This window comes from Protomyctophum parallelum (assembly GCF_964188405.1).
Source record: "Protomyctophum parallelum genome assembly, chromosome: 9".
In the NCBI taxonomy this organism is placed as follows: domain Eukaryota; kingdom Metazoa; phylum Chordata; class Actinopteri; order Myctophiformes; family Myctophidae; genus Protomyctophum; species Protomyctophum parallelum.
The window spans coordinates 17929618-17955108 of record NC_139706.1 but is presented as its reverse complement, the minus strand read 5'-3'; the positions used below and the strand labels follow the sequence as shown (position 1 = coordinate 17955108).

Here is a 25491-nt window from a genome sequence, read left to right as displayed (position 1 = left end):
CTTTTCTGAAAAAGCCACGTTTCTATGTCACTCGTTCTTCGATTTTTCTAAAATAGCAGACCTACAAGCTCGTGACGCGCTATGAGCTTGTAGATCTGCTATTTAAAAAATTAGCTAAAGCATAACATAATACTAACACCAAAAGGGGTTCCTGCCCAAAATGGGCAACACTGAACGATGTCATTGTTGTCTAAATGTGATTGGTCAGGAGATGCAGGTCTACCAGGACCTCCTGGCTCTCCGGGTCTTGGCATCGTGGGACGACCGGGGCCCTCAGGAGCCCCTGGGATGCCCGGACTTAAGGTGTGTGTGTGTAATGTATACGCTGCTGTGTGTTTGTCTGGGGCCATTTCTCTGTCTGTTTCCCTGGGGTTGAGTTTGTGTGTGTGTGTGTGTGTGACTGTGACTGTGTGTGTGTGTGTTGTTTCAGGGTGTTCTGGGTATTGGAGTCCCGGGCCAGGCGGGTAGGCCCGGTGCCCAGGGAGAGGATGGATCTGTTGGGCAGAGAGGAGACCCCGGACCCCCTGGATCTGACGGAGCTCATGGACGAGCAGGGGAAGAAGGACCACATGGACCTAAAGGTCACAATGCATACAACAACCTAGAGTTTATACTGCCACATGTATTACATGTTGATTATTATGATCTATATCAGTTGGTTAACCCATTCTGACCTGAGATCAGATTCTAAAAATGTCTTCTACATCCTGACTGTTTTCTGAAAAAGCTATGTTTCTATGTCCGTCATCGATTTAAAAAAAATAGCAGATCTACAAGCTCATAGCGCGCCACCGAGTGGCGCGCTATGAGCTTGTAGATCTGCTATTTTTAAATAGCTAAAGCAGTACATAATGCTTACACCAAAATGGGTTAACTTGGTTGGTAAAGGACCCCCAAATTGACACTAATTGGCCCGCGGACCCCCCCCCCCATTTGAAAATATATATAAAATATATAAGGACCCATAAGAGAAGATTTCCACGGTTCTAGCAGTGATTTTCAACCATTTTAATGTCAAGGACCCCCATAGTTTGCCCTGAATTAGGCTACGGTGCCCCCATTTCTATATCTGGGACCCCAATAGTATATTGTAAAATCAAAGTAAATGTAACTCAGAGACCCTATAACAGGACCATTTGGTTCCATGTGTACACTCTGAGTTACAGACCCTTAACCCTTTCTGTCCCTCAGACGTGTCCACACACGTCCTAGTGCGTCCTCAATGATACCGGGCGAATCAGTCGGAACTCTCGGCATATTATCATATTAGCTTCCCGTTGACTTAGCTGTTAGCGCGGCAGAAAGAATGCCTCGTCTCTCCTATAATCCAGGGCGCTCTCTGTGGTTTTGATCTGATGGATATACTATAGGGCTTCATTTCTGCTCCTCATCCGCCTCTCTATGAACGCTTTTTGGATCATGTATCGTATAAATAAAAACGAGAGCAAACTATTTCTCCGTTTTTTATCCGGATTGTTTCCGGGGGGGGGGGGGTGCATGTATTTTCACCCCAGAGCTCTTATTTTGAAGGAGTCCCGGCACTGATCATTTAATAATTAGAATAAGGAGGTATACAATCCCTTCCACTGCCAACATCTCTTGTTCCACATCACTGATCCGTTCCTGAGATGATGTCATTTTGTCCGTGACTTTCATTTTGACCAACGGTTCAAGGTTCAAGTTATTTGCTTCCCAGGCAGAAAGCCCAAAGTCATTCTTGTCCCGGACGGTTAGCTCAACCGTCTGGGGCACCTAGGCTGCCACGGCTGCCAAGCCCCGACGGCCTTTTTGCCGTGTGTCACTCCACATCTCTCTCCCTCTTCCCTATCGATAAAGGACTAAAAATAAATAAAAATCTGCGAAGTGTTGAAGCTCACTGTTTACACTGGCCTGTTTTGGTTCCTTTTGTCTCCTCGATAGAATTCAAATGGTTTCAGTAGAACTCAACTGGTGTCAGTAGTAGTATCAGTAGTAGCTGTACTCTCTCTCTCTCTCTCGCCAAATGAACACAGCCCCACTGCTTATTTCCCATCAGGCACTGCGGGTGCTGTGGGCGTGCCAGGACCGGTGGGCGTGGTTGGCTCGTGTATTAAAGGACAACGCAGACCTCCCGGACAGGATGGAGACAGAGGCCTCATAGGCTTCACTGGTAAACGGCCAACCTATCATGTTCATATAACAGTGCCATGATTATTATTATTAGTAGTAATGAATAATAATAATCTGTTCTTGACCCGGAAGGAGGAGTGAAATCGCCTCATGCGCTTTTGAGCGGATGGGAGGAGAAATCCGGTGCCGTCTCTATTAATATATACGTCTAAGCTCTATACACTAGTAGTTGTATTACTGCATTCAAGTCATTGACTCTGTTTGGCTATACGGTGTGCAGGTCCTCGGGGTGTGAAGGGACTGAAGGGAGACTCTGGCCTGCCGGGGGAGGGGATGGCCGGCGCTCGCGGGCCATTTGGACCCCCAGGGTTTGACGGATCTCCAGGCGCCAGGGGTGAACCAGGGGCCGATGGCTTCCCTGGAACAGACGGACAACCAGGGAACCAAGGTATAGACCAGGAGTGGGCAACTTTGACAATGAAGAGGGCCACTATATTTCCACACTCACTCCAGAGGGGCCGCGTTGCATATCACTGTCGTAGCAAAAACTAGCCGATCTACAAGTTCAAAACGTGTCGCTCTGCGACGCGTTTTGAGCTTGTAGATCGGCTATTTTTGCTATATTTGAATTGAAATCCTGAATATTTTTTGGAAAAGAAATTATGGAATCCTGAAAAGTTACAGTTGTATTTAATTTCCAAATGCATTTAGTTATAGTTATGTTAACGTTATGAATTAAATACAAATACGTAAAAAAAAGTATTCGGGTATTAACCTGTGGGCCGCATTAAGTGAAGGTGGGGGGGAACATATGCTATATGTAGATATTATTGGAAAATCGAATTGGTCCAGATTATTATTGAGGGGCCACGCATGAACACAAAAAATAGTAGATGCATCTGTATGATAATGGCATCCTTTTAGGCGTTGTTACTTTAGCACCATTGGTAAGGAACGCCTCTTCCAGACTAGGTGGTCAAATAATGTACCATGCCACTTCCAAAAACACTCACTTCTCTACCGTCCTCATAAAGAACCATGCACGCACACACACACACACACACACACACACACAATTTACATTTGTTAATAAATGTGTGTCTGTGTAGGGGTCCGAGGCGACGTGGGCCCTCCTGGCGCCAGTGGGAAGCATGGGGCTGATGGGAAACCAGGAGAGGAGGGACGCCAGGGACCTAAAGGCATGTGTCTGTCTGTCTCTGTCTGTCTGTCTGTCTGTCTGTCTCTGAAAGAATATATACTCAAAGATTTGCGCCACATTTTCACAACTTTTTTCAAAAATAGCAGACCCACAAGCTACGAGCTTGTAGACAAAAGGGGATCCCGCCCAGAATGGGTTAACCCATTTAGACCTGACGTCGAAATTAAAAAAATTGTCTTCTGAAAGAATAAGATTTGTGCCGCATTTTCACGATTTTTCGAGTATAGCATAATGCTTAGTTAAAACACCAAAAGGGGTTCCCGCCCAGAATGCATTGACAACGAGTGGATTCACACGGCCATCTTGCTTGCGGTTATACAGTTCCTGTTTACTTCGTTGCCTAGCAACGCGATGCTAATGTACATGTGGCGTTACGACGGCGAGCTATTACAAACCACTATACAGGAGCATATGGCGCAGATCTACGCCAACGGCGGTATAGAGCGCTGAATGAAACAACGGCGGGGAATGTGTTTTAATGGGGGGGGGTTTCAGAGTCTTGTGCACTATAGGACACTTTGGACAGGATCTGGGAAACCGGCTCACGCCGGTTCCCATCCGGCCGGTAGAGCGGCCATGCACGCTGTGCCACGGCATCCCCTAACTTCTGTCTGTCTGTCTGTCTGTCTGTCTGTCTGTCTTGTCTGTCTGTAGGTGCGACAGGGGTGTATGGTTTGGATGGGTCTCCAGGACTGCAGGGTGCTGAAGGAGAGCCTGGTAACCAAGGACCTAAAGGCAGCCAGACTGTCATAGAGGTGCATGGAGACCTGGGAAACACTGGAGAGCCAGGTATTAATACTATAAATGCAGACGTGGTGTGTGTGTGTGTGTGTGTGTGTGTGTGTGTGTGTGTGTGTGTGTGTGTGTGTGTGTGTGTGTGTGTGTGTGTGTGTGTGTGTGTGCCTACTTGTCTGCCTCACCCTAAACCTAACCTCCCACGGGGCAGCACACCTAGACCTAACCTTGTGATCTGGTGCTGTCGTCTCCAGGGCCTTCGGGTCTGACAGGGTCAAAGGGTGAGCAAGGTTTACCAGGACCCCAAGGACCCAACGGTAACAATGGACTCCCTGGTAGTGCTGGGCCCCAAGGTACAGTGCCACTTTATCTTTTAACACATTTTAAACAACAGTGTAAAACCAGTGCTGCACACAGTGAAAATTACATGAATGATTAATAAAAACATAGATCATAGATCAGTCAACATGATCCAATATTATGCATTCAAAATGCATTCAACAATGGCACACTGCACAACTCTGAACTCCAAATATTGTCTGTTATGTTAGCTATCTGTTATTAGCTAAGTATTTACAGATTTTGCTGTAGAGTTGATTAAGTGTGCAAAGCAGGTACAGTAGACTTTAGGATTGTGTACCAACATCACAGTAATGACTTCTGCAAGTTGATTCCAGTGTTGTCTTTGGTAGCTAATTTTTATTTTAGTTTTAATGCTAATCTCTTGAATAGTTTTCACTTAGTTTTAGTCACAATTTTGTCACCTGGAATGTCTTAGTGTTAGTTTTAGTCGACTAAATACCATAAGATTTTAGTCAACTAAATCTACAGTTGATTTAGTCGAACAAAATTTATTTTGGCGGGCCTTGATGCCGTCTTAATGACAGTTTTTTTTCTCCACTTGCTGAAAATAGACGATCTACAAGCCCACAACGCGTCGCAGCGTGGCGCGTTGTGAGCTTGTAGATCTGCTATTTTCAGCATGCAACTAATTGTAAAATGACTTTTTTTATTTGTTGACGAAATTGCTCTTGTGTGTGTGTGTGTGTGTGTGTGCGTGCGTGCGTGTGTGCGTGCGTGCGTGCGTGCTCTCGTGTGCGTGCGTGCTCTCGTGTGCGTGTAGGGCCTCCCGGAGATGGGGGCAGACATGGAGACAAAGGCGTTCCCGGTGTCCACGGTCACCCCGGTAACATAGGAGACATGGGGTTGCCAGGTAACAAAAAAAAACACCCTTTTATGCCCATTGCCCCATAATATACGGGGTTCTTTTGTCAGGCATGCCCAAATATGGAGTCTATGCAGATGTCAGAACAGCATTGTGATGTCAGAACAGGTCACACACACACACACACACACACACACACACACACACACACACACACACAGAGAAATGTGGTGCATTTATAAATAGATTAACATATTCATATTGATTTGACTTGTATATAAATATACTTGTTCATTAATATAATACACAGACACCAGGCAAACAATGCATTCCCCTGTGATTATGCACACGCAGTTATGATTATATATTTTTGTATTTGTTATTTTTCTTGTGCATTTTGTATTTTTTTAATTCAGTGTCACAAGTTGTCTGGGGTTTTGTTTTCCATCAGGTCAAAAGGGTGGCAAAGGTGATCCAGGCTCCCGCGGAGAGCCAGGTTCTGATGGAGTTCCAGGCCTCACTGGAGTTAAAGGCTCTAAAGGGGAAGCCAGTATCCCAGGACCAGGACCCAAAGGAGCTCAGGGAGAAAAGGTAGCATCCACACACGCACGTGTGCAAGCACGCACACACACACACCTGCACAGCTGCACGCACAGTAAAGGTCTCCACACACCGGGCGCGAATCGGATGCGAATTCTGAATTTTTTGCGGCGTTTCTCCATCGGTTTTCCGAAAAACGCGGCCGGTGTGCAACCACCTTAACAGTAACAGTAATTGTGGTATTGATTAATTTAACGGGAACGGGAACCCGTTTTGGTGCTATTGAAAAACAGGAGATCTACAAGCTCCTCCGTGGCGCGCTACGAGCTTGTAGGTCTGCTATTTATTTATTTTTATCGTGAAAATGTGGCACAAATCTTTGAATATATATACTCTTTCAGAAGACTTTTTTATTTATTTCGACGTCAGGCCTAAATGTGTTAATGTATCAGTAGATGAAACGTGTCACCCTCGGCAAGGAGGCTGACATCATCACTTCTCTGACAAACTCCTTTTCCTGACAACCCCTTTACTAACAGCCGACTGTGTGAGAGTCATCTATAGAATAAAGCCCATGTAAGGATTGACTGCCTGTTACATTCTGTGTATACTTCTCCTGCTAGTATAAATGTATGGGGGGACATTTAGGCCAGGGGAGGAAGCTGCAGTTCAATTCCGGGGACGTTGCAGTACTGCATCTTCCTCATTTTGTTAAACCCATTCTGACCTGAGATCAGATTAAAAAAATGTCTTCTATGTCAGTCGCTCTTCGATTTTTCAAAAATAGCAGACCTACAAGCTCGTAGCGCGCCACTCGGTGGCGCGCTATGAGCTTGTAGATCTGCTATTTTTAAATAGCTAAAGCATAACGTAATGCTAACACCAAAAGGGGTTCCCGCCTAAAATGGGTTAAGGCAAGCACAGAAACCTAAGCTCCAAACATCCCAAAACAAACTATTATCCACTTCTTCTAGGCCTGGAGCCCATGTGCAGCGCATCGTGATAGCATAAATATAGGCTGGCTCCGGTTAGAAGATAGAATCAAGCAATTGAAAATGGGACTGACATTCAAAATTGTACATGCCACTCTGCCCTCCATGCTCTCAGTATAGCCTACTTGTGGCCAAGAACACGACGGTAATTAAAAAAAAAGAAAAGTGAGCAACACCCAGAGCCACAATACTAGAGGGAGCGTGAACAATGAACTGGTGCCATCCAGTTTTAAAACAAATATGGGTAAATTCACCTTCCACAGCACTGCACTGTTTTGAGGGCAAAACAAGCAAATCATTGTTTTGAGGGCAAAACAAGCAAATCATTGTTTTGAGGGCAAAACAAGCAAATCATTGTCTTCCTTTAACACGATGGACGCCAGATCGCCTCGCAACCCGTTAAAATGACGGGTTAAGATTGAACCCCGGAGGTCGCCAAACCCGTCAGATGGCGTTTAGTAAGGGTTATATTAGTACCATGCAGCCGAAGCTCAACACTAACCTTCCCAGGCTGCTAGACAGCGCCTACGTTCTTCCCATTGTGAGGAACAATGTGCGCGCCATAAGAATCCACTCATTGTCGTTTCTTTGTTGCTTGTTTTCTCCGAAAAATACTCCAAAGGTTGTTGTTTTAGTCCAAACCGCCCGGCGTTCAGATGTAAACAGTGATTTCTGATCGCATCGCGCCAGCCATGACACTGCTTGTGCTGAAACCTGTCTGTTGCTGTTCGTAAAAGTTTTTGCGCCTCTACTCGTTGTATTGGGCTGTATTGACGGTAATAGAATGGCGCCTATATAGGGTATATTGCTGGCTCCCTGCGGTCATTTCAAATGGCCAGCAGGAGGCGCTGAAAGGGTTAAAACAGGCCTGAAAATTCACCTGTAAGCAGGTCAAAAGGAGAGGAAATGATCCCCCCCACACCTCTTTATCCCCCTTCTGACTTACTTTTACTCCAACCTGTACATAGATGTCATGTTTTTGAGATCCATTTTTGTTGTTATTCTTTATTGTTCATGTCTTGACTTAGCCGTAGATCTCATTCTCTCATGAGTTTCCTTGGCAGAATTGATAATTTGATGAAGAAATTGACCACCCCAGCAAGCTATATGCTGTAGTAAATTGTAGACACGGAGGATATGTCAGCACGTGCGCACATGCGCACGCACGCACGCACACACACACACACACACACACACACACACACACACACACACACACACACACACACACACACACACACACACACACACACACACACACACACACACACACACATACCCTTTTGACCATATTCTTTCACTGTGTGCTCCTGTCAGGGGGTGGTGGGAGTTAGAGCAACAGCAGGAGTGAAGGGAGATAGGGGAGATGCAGGAACGCCTGGAGTGCCAGGAAACAGTGGTCCCGGTGGCGACAGAGGCTCACAGGGGGACGCTGGAGAAAGAGGTTGTCTGTCTGTCTGTCTGTCTGTCTGTCTGTCTAGCTAGAAGACACAATATAAACTATTTACTGTAGCAACTGCCTATAGCAATGATTTGTTCGTGATGTCAATTGTCAATGTCGTTCCGTTTTTACACATTTTGTCTTTGTCTGTCCCTGAAAGACCTTGAATATCCATGTCGGTGGTACTTGAATGTACTTCTAATGGCGTGTCTATCTCTCTATATGTCAGGTGTTCCAGGGCTACCAGGGTTGCGGGGTGTCGACGGAGCCTCCGGAGCTACGGGAGCCGATGGGCCCAATGGGCTTCCAGGTACCCCAGCATAGCATACTCAATGGTTCTGGTGTGTGTGTGTGTGGGCCAATCTTCAAGCAGTGGCGTGCACAGACATTTAGAGGGGCAGGTGCTCAAGTGAAAAAGGGCACCTTGTGCAGCACATGGAACCGGCTGGTTGCCTTAATAGTGGGAGATTTATAGATTTTGGGGCATAATTAATATATTAGAACCTTTTTTTTTTATCAAAATTGATCAATGTCACCATGGCCCACATACTGTACACTGTACAAACACTAGGGGGTGCTCTAGCTCATTCACTGTGAACGTACGGTCGTGATTTTGTATAAAGTTCTGTTCTTTTAAAGGTGTATAGGGAAATGGAAATGGTGGACATTTTATTTTGAAGTTTAATCCTGAAATGCTGGCTCTGAAGTGGCCCATTTTATTTCAGGAAGCTCAGCTCAGCTTTGCCTCGGTGGTTAAACTCCCTGCCGGTTAATTATCTCCCGACAATGACCACCTAGCCATTATATTATCCCTTACGTATTATATTACAGTATTTATTTACATTATTACGGTATTTATTTATTCCAGTAATGTTATTAGAAGTCATGGTGGTTACATAAAAATGGTTATTACTTCATGTTATTAACGGTCAAGACTCTATGACTGTGTGTCACCTATAGGTAACCACGGCCACCCCGGTTACCCAGGCCTTCCAGGGCCTAGAGGGAGTCAAGGACGAGATGGAATACCAGGACCAGCTGGAGAGAAAGGAGACATGGGAGGTAGGGGAGGAGACATGCTGTAGAAAGGTCCGATAATATGAGATAGGAGAGGACAGGAGAGAGTAGGAGAGATGGGAGGTGCTGTATATAGGAGCCGTCGCGTGTCCAGCAGTGTCGTTTTCGTCGACTAAAACTAAGACGAAAAATGTTCGTCGACTACCTTTTTTCACTGACGAAAACTAAATGGAAAATAAATGAAAACTAAGTTATGATGACTAAAACTGAGACTAAATATACTGACGATTTCGTCAACAAATAAAAACTCGACTAAAATGTTAGGAAGGGATTAGTGACACTTATTCATGTATTATGGGAGTGCCCTATGGTACAGACGCTATGGTGTGCTATTCATGAGAATATAATGCAAATCACAAACCAGGATATTCCTTATACACCGGCTCTCTTTATTCTGGGTGATCCATCGCCACTAAAACACCTCCCTGCACCTCTAGCTGACTGGATTCAAACAGCATTAATGGTGGGCAGGAAGATCATTGAGCTTGTAGATCTGATATTTTCAGCCAGTGAAAAAATCTGTCATTGCGACGGCATCAAGGAGCGCCAACAAACATTTTGTTCGACTAAATCAACTGTAGATTTAGTCGACTAAAATCTTATGATATTTAGTCGACTAAAGCTAGACTAACACTAAAACATTCCAGGTGACTAAAATGTGACTAAAACTAAATGAAAACTATTCAAGAGACTATGACTAAAACTAAAATAGATTTTTTTTTTCATAAATCAGTGCTATTGAACACCCTTACTTCTGTGTGTTATTTTGGAAATATTGAACCAATGAAAAGTACCGGTAGTAAAAAAGCGCTTCGGAACTCCATTGGACGCTCAAACTGTCTGCTACAAGCAAATAACTCCACCACCTCTCCTCCCCCCGTCATGCAAGTCATTGACAATATATAAAGTCACAACGTCAACGTTGATGAGGCAGAGTTTTCAAAATATAAGCTGAAAAATATATTTTTTTCATTTCCTGACATTTTGGAGTTAGGTGGTTTATTTCCGACAGCAGAGATATCTACTGTAACTCAGCGGCGGAACTACCGGGGGTGTAGGGAGGGTGGTCACACCCCGGCCCGGACCTCCTGAGGGCCCGGGCTGTCAGATGATCGATGGACGATTTTTTTACACAGTCACTCACGACTGATAAAACCAAGAAAAAGAAAAAGAAGAAAGCGACGGGCCCCCGCTGGTTGCTTTCTTCTTTTTCTTTTTTTCTCTGATGTAAAGAGAAGTTTGTGGCAGCGCGAGCTGCGCGACGCCACGACCCATGCTGCTGCGGCCCATGCACTCAGCACATCGCAATTTAGTTTTTTTCTGCTGCTGCAGTTGGAATTAAAGAATGACAAATAAAGCAATCTTGAATCTTGAATCTTGAATTAACCAGATACAGAGCCTATATAGCCTATAATAGTCTACACTTTAACAAAATATCATGTCTGTCTGATGAGAATTTACCGCGCTGCCGAGAGAGAGTCCAGCCAGGGCTACAAAAGTGGCAAGACCTGTCACTCATTAGTAGGCTAATCACTCTGTGTGATTCCACAACGGACTGTTTCGATTCTAAACCCCTTCTTGTTGCTTTTCCCTGTGTGCGATCACTCAGCAAAGGTGAAACAGAACACAAAGATGAGTATTAGCCTATTTATTTTTTTAACGCAGCACCTCTCTCTCTACGTGTCTCTCTCTCTCTCTCTCTCTCTCTCTCTCTCTCTCTCTCTCTCTCGTGTGTGTGCACTGCTGCGCAATGTCACAGACGCGATCAAATATAGCAAAATATAACACTTTCCCTCTATCTGTGACTGTGATCATCACCTCACACACACAACTCCTCTCTCGTTCATGCACGGCTGCTCAAAATAGCAGCAACTGTTAGCGTAAAAAAAAAAATCCCCGATCGGGGGGGGGGGGGGGGGGGGGGGGGGTGCTGTTGGGAGTCATGTTCGGTGAGGCCCGGTCGTGCTGTCTCACACCCCGGCCCGGCCCAATGTTGTTCCGCCACTGACAAAATTAATACTAGCATAGTGTCTTACATTCCTATGTTTATTGAAAGGACGATTAAGCCTATACCAATGGTTACAAAACAGAGTGGCATCCTATGTGACCAGATTTGACTGAGAGCCTGCCATCGCGAAAATTCCAGCTTTTCACCAGAGGAGGAAAACCTTTTTTTTTTTTTCAAAATGAGTTAATAGCACAGGCAGACTCTTCACATACAGTACTAGAGCATGTCTGAAATAAGTATCTGAGCTGAAATAAATAAATAAATGCCCAAACAAACGTAGCTAGGCGTAATGTTAGAGACCACAGACGTGAACCTTTCAAGCCTGTTTTCTCAACTCGCTGTTTCTCTGCAAGACATTACTCTATAAGGTAAGCCATATCTCCAAAACAGGTGGGTCAAACTGAACAACCAATATGTCAATTTGAAGCTTTCATATGACATGAAAATTCAAACGAAAATTCAAAAAAATCCAATGGCAGTCCCTCCGTCAAATTTAGTCACATATTATGTATAGCCTGATATTTGGATGCATTCATAAATACGCTCTTGAGAATCTGCTCCGATTTCAGAGCATAGAGTGGTCTGGTAGCAGTTAATTTATGAACTGTCTTTTTTACATTTCCATCTATGCATTAAAATGATTTGTATTTCATCCTGTATTTCGTGTTATTGGTACTTTTCAGGGATTACGGATGGTGCATTCTTGCTAAAAACCAATATATTTACATTGTAAAATATATTGTAAATATATTTACATTATATTTACAAGTAAACCTGTGTTAATCTGAATCCCAGTTAGTAATTGTGGCATTCTTTGCTGTGATTGGTTCATTATAGTTCCTGGTGTTGGACCTCTCGGACAAGTCGGACAAAAAGGTCAACTTGGTGAGTTTCCCTTAAAAACTAGTAGCTAGTTATAATCTTTATGTAATAATAATTAACTAGTAACTACATCTGTACAGTATATGGGGCGGGTGCGCTTCCTCTGAACATCTCTCCAACAGTGGGTGCTACAAAAAACAACAAATTGAAACATATAATTTAAAAAAAATTATCTGCGCCGAGAAATGGCTGAGGCCAAAACACGTTAGCCCAGATAAAGAAATGGGCACTTCTTGTGCCACTGTTTCCACTTTGGTGGTTTCTTTTGGTAACCAGCGATAACCAATAATGAACCCGTCATTATCAGTTCATAGACCAACGGAACCATTCGTTTCTCCTCATGTCAAGGTATACAAGGAGATGAGGGGCCTCCAGGTGCCTACGGACCCCCGGGTCCTCAAGGGGAACTGGGGGACAGAGGTCTCACGGGACAGGCGGGAGAACTTGGGGAGCCAGGCAGTTCGGGTATAGATGGGGCTTGTATCCAGGGGCCCAAAGGAGACAGGGGCCCCATTGGAGAAACAGGAGAAAGAGGTACACTTACACACATTATATATATCAGTGGTGGTAAAAGTACTCAATGTACTGATACAAAAAGTATCTATGTATAAATACTGTGTAATACACAAGTCAGGAATTAAAATTCTACCTTTGTATAAAAGTACAAAAGTTCAAGTTCAAGCCGCGTAATAACGAGCAGCCCTGTGCGCTTCCTCGCAAACAACGAAAATAGCTGATCTGCATGAGGAATAGCAATGCTCTCGTCGGGAGGGGGGGAGCACAAATATCCTACGAGTAGGGCAACCAAACGGTCAGCTACGTCCCCATCTCTATTCATTCCCTGTAGTATGAACATTTTAGTTGAGTTATAAGCAAAATAGAATTACAGGGATTTAATTAAGACCTCAGGGGGATCTAGAAACAGATGCTGCGGAGGATTTTCAAAACTTCATGAGCAACAGGTAAGCAGCAAGTGAGGCAGGGAGACAGCAGCAGCAGCGTTGCTGCTGCTGCTACAAGAAAAGCTATGTTTCTATGTCAGTCGTTCTTTGATTTTTCAAAAATAGCAGACCTACAAGCTCGTAGTGCGCCACTCGGTGGCACGCTATAAGCTTGTAGATCTGCTATTTTTCAATAGCTAAAGCATAACATAATGCTAACACCAAAAGGGGTTCCTGCCCAAAATGGGTTAAAGTACCAAAAGTAGAAAGTACTCATCAGTATGCAGAATATCCTGTTTCAAAAGTGTTCACATGTATAAAATGTATAATAATCTTTTGAAAATAACAAATGTTGCTATTTTCCTGCTACTTTCGTATGGCCGAAATGTATTATTCACTGCACGGCTGAAGTGGTTAATGTATGTTTTGTAGTGATGACACAAAAGGTAACTGGTACGTTTTCAAATAATTGCAGTGGAGTAAAAGTACTGTACAATATTTGCCTCTGAGATGTAGTGGAGTAGAAGTAAAAGTACAGAGAATTGGAAATACTCCAGCAAAGTAAAAAACTGAAGTACAGTACTTGAGTAAATGTACTTGCTTTACACCACTGTTCTATATATTTTGTGTGTATTCGGTGTATTGTGTTGGGTGTGTGTATATCATGTTTATATTATCTTTTGTAGGGCCTGAAGGTCCGTCAGGGCCCCCTGGTGAGCCAGGTCCAGGTTTTAAGGGAGACAATGGAGCCAAGGGAGCAATGGGACTGCTGGGCACTCCGGGTTACCATGGCGACCCTGGGTTACCTGGCCAACCGGTAAGACAAAAAAAAGGTAGTCGCTATATCATCATCATCATCATACTATAATTCTGACAATGTCTGTCTGTGTGTGTGTGTGACTGTCTGTGTGTCAGAAACACTGCCGTAGCTCCTTACTGCCTGCACCAATCACTCCCACTTTTCACACAGGCATTGACCATAATAATACGGAGGTCTTAACGAAGCCCTTTTTTCCAATTTAACAAATTATAAATTAATAATGAATTTATTAGTGAATAAAAAAAATTGAAAACGCACCCAGGGTGCATACCCGGCAAGTATTTCACAACGGGTAAGGGCTAGTGTATAATAATTGAGTACAATTACAGAACAGAATAGAAACTGATTATTCTTTTGTGTTTTCCCATCAGGGTGAGGATGGGGCTCCAGGAGGCCAGGGTCCCAAAGGGCTGATGGGAGACATTGGGAACATGGGTCCTATTGGTAAGTGGCAGACAGTGTTGTTTTTGGCAGCACATTTCTATTTTAGTTTTAGTCGTAGTCTTTGGAATGAAACTTAGTCACATTTTAGTCACCCGGAATGTTTTAGTGTTAGTCTAGTTTTAGTCGACTAAATATAATACGATTTTAGTCGACTAAATCTACAGTTGATTTAGTCGGGTAAAATGTGCGACGCGTTGTGAGCTCGTAGATCGGCTATTTTCAGCATGCAAGTGTAAAATGACTTATTCTGGATCTCTTGTCCACTAGTCCCTTCCTAACTTCTAGTTTTTATTTGTTGACTAAATTGTCAGTATATTTGGTCATAGTTTTAGTCATCATAGCTTAGTTTTTAGAGTGGTGCAACCACTCCTACATCCAGCAATGTCCGTTTACCTGTGTGAGCACGAGTGGTGTGCGCATGCGTGAAATTGGAACCAGAGAAGTATGTGACATGGCTGCCACCTGCTGGACACAAATCCAACTTCTGACTGTCTAGGTTCGCTAAAGAAGGAAAGGCTGAGCCAAAATAATAATGAAAAAATTGTTCTCAGCGACGCGGATTGATATCCATAATAAAGCTAATCTGACGGAGCAGAGAGAGAGAGAGAGAGAGGAGGGGGTGAGAGAGGGGAGTTGCACCACTCGGTTCACACAGGTGTGATTTTTTTATTTCCATTTAGTTTACGTCAGTGGAAAAAGGTAGTCGATGAACATTTTTCGTCTCAGTTTTAGTCAACAAAATTAACACTGGTGGCAGAGGAGGCTGAAAAACAGCCAAAAGATACGCACATCTGCGGTATGTACCTTAATAGAGCGTCGCAGTCCCGCCCCCTTTCATGACGACGCCAGGCCCAGGAAATAGTTTCCAATGCATTTTCCCCATAGACATTTCAAAACGTATTTATTTAAAGACCTTATAAGCGTCGTACAAAGCCAACTCGTGACAAATCATGACAACAAACACAATATTTTGGACCAAACAAATAATTACAAAGAAGAAAAAAATAAAAAAAAGTGTAACCTGCCGTTTTCTTCTTCTTTCGAATTATTTGTTCAGCCCGAAAAATTGTGTTTGTTGTCATGATTTGTCACGACAAGAGTTGGCTCTGTCCTCGGCGTAAACGTCTTTAAATAAATAGTTTCTGAAAAGTCTATGAGGAAAATGAACAGGGATTTCTTTTCCGGGTCTCTCGAGGGGGCGGGACTCTATAGGCTGGGTGCTGGAAACGAACCACATTGAAGTAAAAGATATGTCTGGGAGCAGAAATTGGCGTGCAGACTTTTTTAAATTGTTGATAATCTTCCCTATTGGTAAAGATCACAACCAACCGTAACATCACATCCTGCTGTAGATCAGTGCTTCTCAACCTTTTTCAGACAGTGACAATGCAATCATCCAATAGTAATTAAACAATAGTAATTGTGCAGGTGGCATTTGAAAAAAACAAAGGAATGCATGCTAAATGAACGGAAGGACGCCATTCAGCAATGTTGAATCCAAAAGTTTCAGCCAACATTAATTATTTCTTTCCCATGCCCGTATATATACGTACCCTGACGCTAGGTGGCGTCATATCCCAGGTCTGTATATAGACCATAGACTGTAAAAAATAATATGGACAAAGCGTTCTCCGGGTCTGATATGGACGTAAGATGAAGCCTGTCAGTCCTTGAATTGTAAATCGCCATCTTTCTAGATCCGTTTGGGCCCAGCTGGCCATTGGCTGGCACAGACAACGAGGCGGGACTTCCCCCCTTCTTCTTCATTGGTTTTTATTTTGACTCGAACGGGGGGTGGCTCCCAATCATAGACTGTAACGGTAGCCACAACCCTCAGAACATACTCGACTTTATGGTCTTTTTTTTAAATAAATGGGACCATAATTTTCGAAAAATAATATTATGACAGGAGAAATGAGACTTTAAACTAGTGACTGGAAGCAGAAAGTATTCATGACCATTGTTATTTAGGTAATACAGTCTAGGTGAAGTTGGGCCCAAATACATGGACCTCTATGGAGATATGGGGGTTTTTTTGGGCCCAATGACAGCGCCACAACAGGCCATTATATGAACTTTCAGGAAGTCCCGATTTCCTTAGTGGCTTCACAAAATATCTGTCTGACTGCCCCCCTGAAGCTTTTAACATTGGTCCTATGTGGCAACGCCCCACCGTTCCAACTATGGGATTGAAAAACTAATCACAGTGCAAACCAGTTGAAAGGAGGGATTTTCAAACCTTCATAAGTCGGACTCCAAGATCTCTGTCCTTGGTGGATCTTCTGCCATCCACATTTCGGATTTAATTTGTACCGTGACGTTGCCGCCGTGTAAAAGCAGTGTGTGCTTGTTCCAATGTGTAGCGAGTGTATGTAGCGAGTGTGTGTGTGTGTGTGTGGGGGGGGGGGGGGGTGGGGGAACTCCGTCTTTTAAAATGAACGCGTATGGTGGCACCGGGAACTGAGGTTTATGCTAACAGCTAGCCGCAATTATAGAGTTAAAACAAGGTTCAGATCCCAGATCAGAGATGTTGCCATCAACCAATATTAAGGCGCACAAAGTACAGATCCTAGTTCAGGAAATGCCCAGTGATCCTGTTTGATTTTTTCAGGTGAGAATGGTGATAAGGGGACAGAAGGAAGCCATGGTGTGTCTGGACTTCCAGGACTTCCTGGGAAGCCAGGTAACATTATTAATTACTCGTGAGTATGAACATCCTGTGTTAATTACTCGTGAGTATGAACATCCTGTGTTAATTACTCGTGAGTATGAACATCCTGTGTTAATTACTCGTGAGTATGAACATCCTGTGTTAATTGTCTGTATACGTTCTCATCATTACTCTTGGTACAGTATACTGTACCGACGAAGCCAACTCGGCTCCTGACAAATCATGACAATGAACACAATGATTTGGGCCGAACAAATGATTAGAAAGAAGAGAAAAAGGGCAGGGTACAACTAGGGATGTCCCGATTTTCTCTTCCGATCCGATCCCGATACCTCCATTTTGGTTGGTTTGTTTGTTTTTCACAACCAAGTGTCACTGTTGCGCAGCCTAACACACACACACACACACACACACACACACACACACACACACACACACACACACACACACACACACACACATAATTAATTAATTAATTAATTGCAGAACAACCCCTCAATGATAGTGATAAAACGACTACTCACTACTGCCCCCTGTAGGTCCCAGAGGAATGGAGTTCCACATACAGCTTGAGCTGTTGCCAGGAGACAAGGGTTCAGCGGGACCAGCGGGGCCACCAGCAGAGACAGGGGACCTCGGGGCCGTGGGCGAGCTTGGACCTCCAGGTAATGTGTCCCTGACTATCACCAGGAGAGACAGGGGACCTCGGGGCCGTGGGCCAGCTTGGACCTCCAGGTAATGTGTCCCTGACTATCACCAGGAGAGACAGGGGACCTCGGGGCCATGGGCCAGCTTGGACCTCCAGGTAATGTGTCCCTGACTATCACCAGGAGAGACAGGGGACCTGGAGGGGGGGGCGTGGGCCAGCTTGGTCCTCAAGGTAATGTGTCCCTGACTATCATAAGACATAAAAAATAAAAATAAACAGTGGTGGAAGAAGAAGTACTCACTCTTTTTTTTTTTTTTACTTAAGTAAAAGTATCAATACTGCAATATAGCAATACCCTGTTCAACTTGCAAGTAAAAGTACGGAATTCAAAATGTACTTGAGTAGAAGTTCAAAAAATATTGACATCAAAATGGACTTAACGTACCAAAAGTAAAAGTATAGTCATTATGCAGAATGGCCTGTTTGAAGTTCTCAAAATTGTATAAAAACCTCTTTTGAAAATAGCAGATCTACAAGCTCACAATGTGTCGCATCGCGACGCATTGTGTGCTTGTGGATCGGCTATTTTCAAATAATTGAAATGTATATAGGGCTGAAGTGGTTAATGCATGTTTTGCGATGATAATCAAAATAGTAACGAGTAACTAGAGTTTTCAAATAATTAGTGGTACAATAAATAAAATGAATAAATAAGTACAAACACCTCAAAGTTGTACAGTACTCAGGTGTACAGTACGTGAATACATTACACGTTACTTAGTTACTTTACACCACTGCAAACAACCACTGGTACGCTAATCTCTCAAGAACAGATTATGTGCTGCGCTACCGAATCTGTCAGCCAGGGGGCCACTCAGAATGTGTATGCACTGTTGATAGTGGGAATGAAAACACAGGCGCACCACAGGAAGTGGAGGGCTGAGGCCTGGGTGGCCCTAGTCTCGCGTAGCCAGACAACTATTCCATAATCTCTGAATGCTATATAGAGTCTGGGACTAAAGCCCCCATGAGCTGAGTAACGGAAGCTGTCATTTCCGTTCACGAACATATATTTTTGTATCTCCTTTTCTGCTAAGCAACAAGCTATAATATGCTTAGATGTTTTCTTAGGATAAATGTGCGCGACTGTAAAGAGGAAACGGAAGGGGCGAGGAGGCTCCACTTCCGCTTTATCGCATAGCGCATATATCGCAGACCAGTGGCAGTTTGAATGTCCCACGGGCCCTCCCCCCTCGCGCCGCCACCCAACGCCGAACGAACCGTATAATACCACTTCGGACTAAACCCCTCAACGGGGCTCAGTTGCAGCAGACCTGAGGCAATGAATACACAGGTTGCATATTGAAAATCACGTTCCTGACGGAGCTAATAAAATACTGGAGGGTGTAGGGCTGCTACTCACTTGTGCCTGCCGTCTGTACATGGCTGTGATGAATGGGACAGCTTCGGGATTCGGGAAAGTTGATTAAATGTTTCAAGTGATAAAGTTCACGTGGGCATGTCCGTCCATCTGTATGATTAGGTTACTGTTGTTGTCTTGGTATTCCTTTCATGCGACTTCACTCACCTCCAGTGCATGTGGATGGAGCTGCTGCTGTTGTGTTTGTATTCCACCTTACTCCATCTATCTTGCCCTCTTTTGCCTACTGGGGCCATGCGCCCAGAGGCAAATTCAAAGGAAAACAAACAGCAGAGGGTGCTGTTCTTTCTTTTCTTTTCGCCGATGGGTTCCCAGATTGCTGGTACACTAGCTGAGTCCTTTTTTTTTGGCCCTGTCAGGTCTCAGGGTCATCTCCTGTGGTCGTCGGGGCGTCTGCATTTTTGTTGCAAAGGAAACATCGTCTTGACAATTTGATGGCCGTGACCCCCCCCCCCCCAACCTTAAAACTGAACCCTGACCCCTAACTGACCCTGACGTTGGTTTGTGTTCAATATGATCAGTGTATATGACGTATTGTTTTTGTGTTTCACGTACGTGATCCAGGTGTACCGGGGCACAGAGGAGAGCAGGGTCTAGGCGGACCGATAGGTCTAACTGGGTTCCCCGGAGTGAAGGGTGACGGTGGCTTCCCTGGACCACAAGGTATCAATCATTCAATCAATCAGTCAATCAATCAATTAAGCAAGCAGTCAATCAATTGTGTTGTGTCTTGGATCAACGGCCTCACAATGAAAACTCATTTTTCAAAATGTTGTCAAAAAGTCTTGCAATAATCCTCAGGACGGAGTCCACAGGGTGAGAATCACTGAACTATGTTGTACAGAGTACAAAAACGCTCTACATACTTTACATATTGTGTGTGTGCGTGCGTGCGTTGCGTGCGTATATGTGTCCAGGTATCCAGGGTGAAAAGGGCCCAGGCGGGCTGAAGGGTCGCCGCGGGCCCCCGGGCCACATCAGCTCCACCCCCCAGGCACCGGATGGCTTCCTGTTCACCAAGCACAGCCAGAGACGGGACGTCCCGCCGTGCCCCGAGGGCTCCGACCGCCTCTACACCGGATACTCCCTGCTGTTTATCAACGGGAACAACCGAGCGCACGGTCAAGACCTCGGTAAACATAACATGTCATCCAAATCCAACCAGTGTTGATTTCCCTCGACTGAAACTATAAGATGAAAAATGTTCGTCCGACTTACCTTTTTTTTTTCCACTGACGAAAACTAAATGGAAACTAAATGAAAACTAAAGCTATGATGACTAAAAATAAGACTAAATATACTGACAATTTCGTCGACAAATAAAAACTAGACTGAAATGTTAAGAAGGGACTAGTGGAGAAAAGATCCAGTGCAAGTCATTTTACAATTGGTTGCATGCTGAAAATAGCTGATCTACAACGCGTTGCGTTGTGAGCTAACACTATAAGACATTCCATGTGACTAAAATGGGACTAAAACTAAATTAAAACTATTCAAGAGACTATGACTAAAACTAAAATCAAAATGTGCTGCCAAAAACAACACAAATAATGGTCCACATTGAACCCGTGGAAGTATGACGAGGAAACCCCCGTGCAGCTGGGCTTTAACGTTGAGCACGTTTGCACTTCCGCAAAATTTGGTGCCCAAAATGCGCCCAAATCGTGCCCAAAAAATTTGCCCAAATCGAAAAAAGGCGTAAGTAGACGGTCCTTCCGGGTGCTTCAAAACACCACTGACCAACTTCCACTTCCTCTGACTCCTGTTCAGTCTCTATACTCTTCTCTATACTTGCTTCTCATCACGTGGCTTCATCCACCAGGTGGCACTCGTTAATGTGTTAATGTGATGGCTTTCTGTGTTCGTGTAATGTCACTATAGGTATTAGTGTGATGGCTCTGTGCTAAGAGCATCTCTTTCTGTGTTCATATCATAGACTGTAAAAAATATGGACAAAGCGTTCTCCGGGTCTGATATGGACGTTAGATGAAGCCTGTCAGTCCTTGAATTGTAAGTCGCCATCTTTCTAGATCCGTTTGGGCCCAGCTGGCCCATTGGCTGGCCCAGACAACGAGGCGGGACTTCCCCCCTTCTTCTTCGTTGGTTTTTATTTTGACTCGAGTGGGTGGGGGATCCCGTTCATAGACTGTAACGGTAGCCACGCCCCTCAGAACATGTGCGACTTTATGGTCATTTATTTTATAAATATGACCATAATTTTCCAAAAAGAATATTATGACATTAGAAATGAGACTTTAAACTAGTGACTGGAAGCAAAAAGTATTCATGACCATGTTTATTAAGGTAATACAGTCTAGGTGAAGTTGGGCCCAAATACATGGACTTCTATGGGGCTATGGGTTTTTTTGGGCCCAATGACAGCGCCACAACAGGCCATTATATGAACTTTCAGGAAATCCCGATTTCCTTGTGGCTTCACAAAATATCTGTCTGACTGCCTGCCCCCCTGGTTCATATGTCATGTCGTTCCATGTTAATGTGAAGGCTCTACTAATGGCAGGTGTGTTTCTCAGGTTCGTTAGGTAGCTGTCTTGCTCGTTTTTCCACGATGCCCTTTCTCTTCTGTAACACTGACGACACATGCCGCTACGCCTCACGAAACGACTACTCCTATTGGCTGTCCACTGACAAAGCAATGCCCAGTGACATGGCCCTGCTCTCCGGAGATTCACTAGAGGGATACGTCAGCAGGTAACGCACGCACGCACGCATACACACACACACACTGTTTTTTTTTCAGCTACAGGATTATACATGTTTTGTCAAACGTTTGTGTGTTTATTCTCGCTCAGGTGTTCTGTATGTGAGACCAAAGCCAACGTCATCGCCGTCCACAGTCAGACATGTCAAATTCCACAATGTCCCAGTGGGTGGCGCTCTTTGTGGAAAGGATACTCCTTTGTCATGGTAAGTATTCTCCATATACGTATGTCATATTGTCAGTTGCTAAATGCACAGTATCACATCGTAGTCAGTCTTCTACATAGGATTTTAGGATCATTGAGGCCACATTTGTATCTGTGCTGGACATCATTTATCGTCATTTATTTATCGTTCACGTACCACTCAGATCTCCACTGATTGGCTAGGCCTTCTGGCTCCTTTTGCCAACTCTGAGCTGGGAAAGGCTTCTTTCAGCATTGGTGCACCCAATTCTTAGAATATTTTGCAACAAGAATTTAAGCATAAATATTGGCCAATTTAGGAACATACAGGTAATACAATCGTGCATTACCTGTACAGCATGTAACTGTTTTAACTGATTGCTGTCAACCTGTAACCGTTTTCAGTTGTTAACTTATTGTTTATCTTTGTTCTCGTCGTGGTCGTATAGCATGGTTGTTTGTGCAATCTCTGCGTCATTGTAAATGAGGGTCACCCTCAATGATCTCTCAGAGAATTCAAATGAAGGTTGAATGAACGTCAATAACAGTATCACGTGCGCGTGCGTGTGCGTGTGTGTGTGTGTGTGTGTGTGTGTGTGTGTGTGTGTGTGTGTGTGTGTGTGTGTGTGTGTGTGTGTGTGTGTGTGTGCGTGCGTGCGTGCGTGCGTGCGTGCGTGTGTAGCAAACTGGAGTTGGTTCCGAGGGTTCTGGTCAGCCTCTAGCGTCTCCTGGCTCCTGTCTGGAGCATTTCAGCCGTGTTCCGTTCATTGAGTGTCACGGCCGAGGAACCTGCAACTATTACTCTGACTCCTATTCCTATTGGTTGGCCGCCATAGACCCCAACAACATGTTCAGGTAAGCGTGCACGCTTGGCCGGCAGCGGTGTCCGAACGGTTTGCGGAGCGGTGTTGATATCGGAAAGGTCGCTAGTTCGTATCCCCGGACCGGCACGTTAAAATTACCACCGCTGAAGTGCCCTTGAGCAAGGCATTGAACCCCTACCATGAAATGTTCTATGAGCAGGGCCTGGCTGTAAACAAGTTCTTGAGCTTAGTCCAGTTACCCTGGGTAAACATAGTAACTTTGCTTTGCTTTGCTTTGCACGCACGCACGCACATACGATAGGGACAATCCATGATGAACTGTGTAATTACAATGTGGAAACTAATTGATAACCTGAAGGCTCTGACTTAATTTGTATGGCTATTTCATGGGCACTTGCCGACTATTAAAATGTATGAGCAGTGTGTATTAATTTAGAATGAAATCAAATCAAACCTTGTAGCACATTTACAACAGCCCAAGGCTGACCCAAAGTGCTGAACATGGTCAAAACAACAGAACAAAGCAATATAAAGCATTGATACAAAATAAACAAGAAACATGAACGAGACAATAAAATAGACTCAGAGCATACATTAGAACAGAACAAAATATCGGAAGACAAGAATGGTTATAAGACCATAATACTGTGTGGTTATCTGAAAATACACACACCTTCCGAACAATCGCAACGCAGTATTTTTCACGGCAGGCGGGCAGGGTAGAGTATAGTGTTATATATATACACACACCCTAAAACAGTAACATACAAAAGCAGATACATACATAGCATTGCTGTCGGGTGAAACCTTGTATGTCTAAAACCATTCCTGTTTTTATTTATTTTATATTAAAAAAAAAACATATCGAAAAATGTCAATCTACAGGCTAACACCGTGTCACGGTGATGTGAGCTTGTAGATCTGCTATTTTCACTGCTTTAGTGTGACACTGAAATAATTATGGATATATACAAGGTTTCTGTCTTGACGGCAACGACAGACTACACACCAAATAACAGTAAAACTACATTAATAAATGAACATCAGTAAACTTTAACATGAACAAAATGATGAACATTAACCTCTATATGACATTATGTATCTCGCCCCACAGTAAGCCCCACCCCCAGACAGTCAAAGGAGACCATCCAGGAAACATCGTCAGCCGCTGTCGAGTATGCATCAAAGAATAGTGTCCATGGCGACTACTGTACATCGGTAACATACACTGGTAACCTTCACTGTACAACCTGTACTGTTAACCTTCACGACTACTTGGACAACAACTACAACCTACACTGGGAACCATATGACGACTACCTTGGCAGCAACATCAGCACATGAAAGTAACCATTACCAACGCCGTGTTCCATACGACTTTTGGAGCTGCATTTCCTCTGTCAGTCACCAGGGGCAGAATGCACCTGAACTGAATTTCGACTACAACTCCCATAATCCACCAAATTTGTATTGGGTCACAGCAACCGAGTTAGCACTGTAACAAAATGGAGATGATGGAGTTACTATGATGACAATACAATCTGTGTGTGTGTGTGTGTGTGTGTGTGTGTGTGTGTGTGTGTGTGTGTGTGTGTGTGTGTGTGTGTGTGTGTGTGTGTGTGTGTGCATGCATGCATGCGTGCATGCGTATGTGTTTAACAAGCAGAGTCAGAGTTATGAGATGTCAATATCCATACAGTGTTTAGCATTAGTAAACCTCTTACAATAGCTAAAACAGCTGGTAGTGGTGATATTTTGCACAGGTGTGTACCTCGGTGTACATGGAATATGATAGCTATACCGGTTATTAGGGGTGGGTGAAATAAACCATACATTGCTGTATCGCGATATATCCTCTTGTGAAACATTATCGATCTAGCGGCACAAAGTATAAATATTTTTTAGTAAAAGCAAAAACACACTCTTTCAATTCTATCTCTCTCTTCGAATGATCCATAGGGTTGTAGTTAGCAGGTTGTGTAGAGGGTAAATTATAATGAAGGGGCAGAGACCTCAGCATTCAAGTTGAAAGGTTAGGCACATGCTCTCGTCTTGTAAAGTGAAATATGGTTTCAGTGGAATCTGATTTGATACAATGCGAGGCAACAGCTACAATTACAGTAGCCTACAGTGTTTCTATAGTATAGACTACAGTACCCTGTAGCATTTCTATAGTATACTATAGTAGCCCTTAACCCATTTTGGGCGGGAACCCCTGTTGTTGTTTTAAGCATTGTTATACTTTAGCTATTGAAAAATAGCAGATCTACAAACTCTGCTATTTTTGAAAAGTTGTGAAAAAGGGGCCGCAAATCTTTGAATATATATTTCACAGCGAACATTTTTAACTAAAATATTGGCTTCTGGGGGGGTCCCTGGAACTACATAGATGGGGATTGAGATGGGGGTCTGTGGCCCATTAGAGATAATTCTGGGGGTCCTTGACATGAAAAAGGTTGAGCACCACTGACATAGAAACATGTTTTTTCAGATTTATTTTTAGGATTTAGAAGCCTTTTTTTTTTAAATCGACCTCAGTCCAAAATGGGTTAATGTCTGGGTAAGGGTTGTGTACACTTTTGAGCCTAAAGGGAGCCCTGTTGAATTTCATCAGGAAGGAACAGAGC

At 43.9% G+C, this 25491-nt stretch overlaps 1 protein-coding gene across 1 annotated transcript in view; it reads left to right on the top strand.

Moving 5' to 3' along the window:
- The window catches only part of col4a3 (collagen, type IV, alpha 3), a 71157-nt gene extending 45931 nt beyond the window's left edge, over positions 1-25226 (top strand). Inside the window, exons 30-53 of the mRNA XM_083773596.1 lie at positions 209-303; positions 431-581; positions 2036-2149; positions 2390-2557; positions 3219-3308; positions 3983-4117; positions 4318-4416; positions 5187-5276; positions 5680-5819; positions 8078-8204; positions 8431-8511; positions 9162-9263; positions 12124-12171; positions 12517-12702; positions 13796-13926; positions 14301-14373; positions 16985-17056; positions 17584-17709; positions 19699-19797; positions 20052-20267; positions 21669-21846; positions 21948-22062; positions 22723-22895; positions 23979-25226. Coding sequence (XP_083629722.1) covers positions 209-303; positions 431-581; positions 2036-2149; positions 2390-2557; positions 3219-3308; positions 3983-4117; positions 4318-4416; positions 5187-5276; positions 5680-5819; positions 8078-8204; positions 8431-8511; positions 9162-9263; positions 12124-12171; positions 12517-12702; positions 13796-13926; positions 14301-14373; positions 16985-17056; positions 17584-17709; positions 19699-19797; positions 20052-20267; positions 21669-21846; positions 21948-22062; positions 22723-22895; positions 23979-24057 — 2888 coding nt within the window. The 3' untranslated portion in view covers positions 24058-25226. The remainder of the gene's footprint in view (positions 1-208; positions 304-430; positions 582-2035; positions 2150-2389; positions 2558-3218; positions 3309-3982; positions 4118-4317; positions 4417-5186; positions 5277-5679; positions 5820-8077; positions 8205-8430; positions 8512-9161; positions 9264-12123; positions 12172-12516; positions 12703-13795; positions 13927-14300; positions 14374-16984; positions 17057-17583; positions 17710-19698; positions 19798-20051; positions 20268-21668; positions 21847-21947; positions 22063-22722; positions 22896-23978) is intronic.
- Positions 25227-25491: the final 265 nt, after the last annotated feature.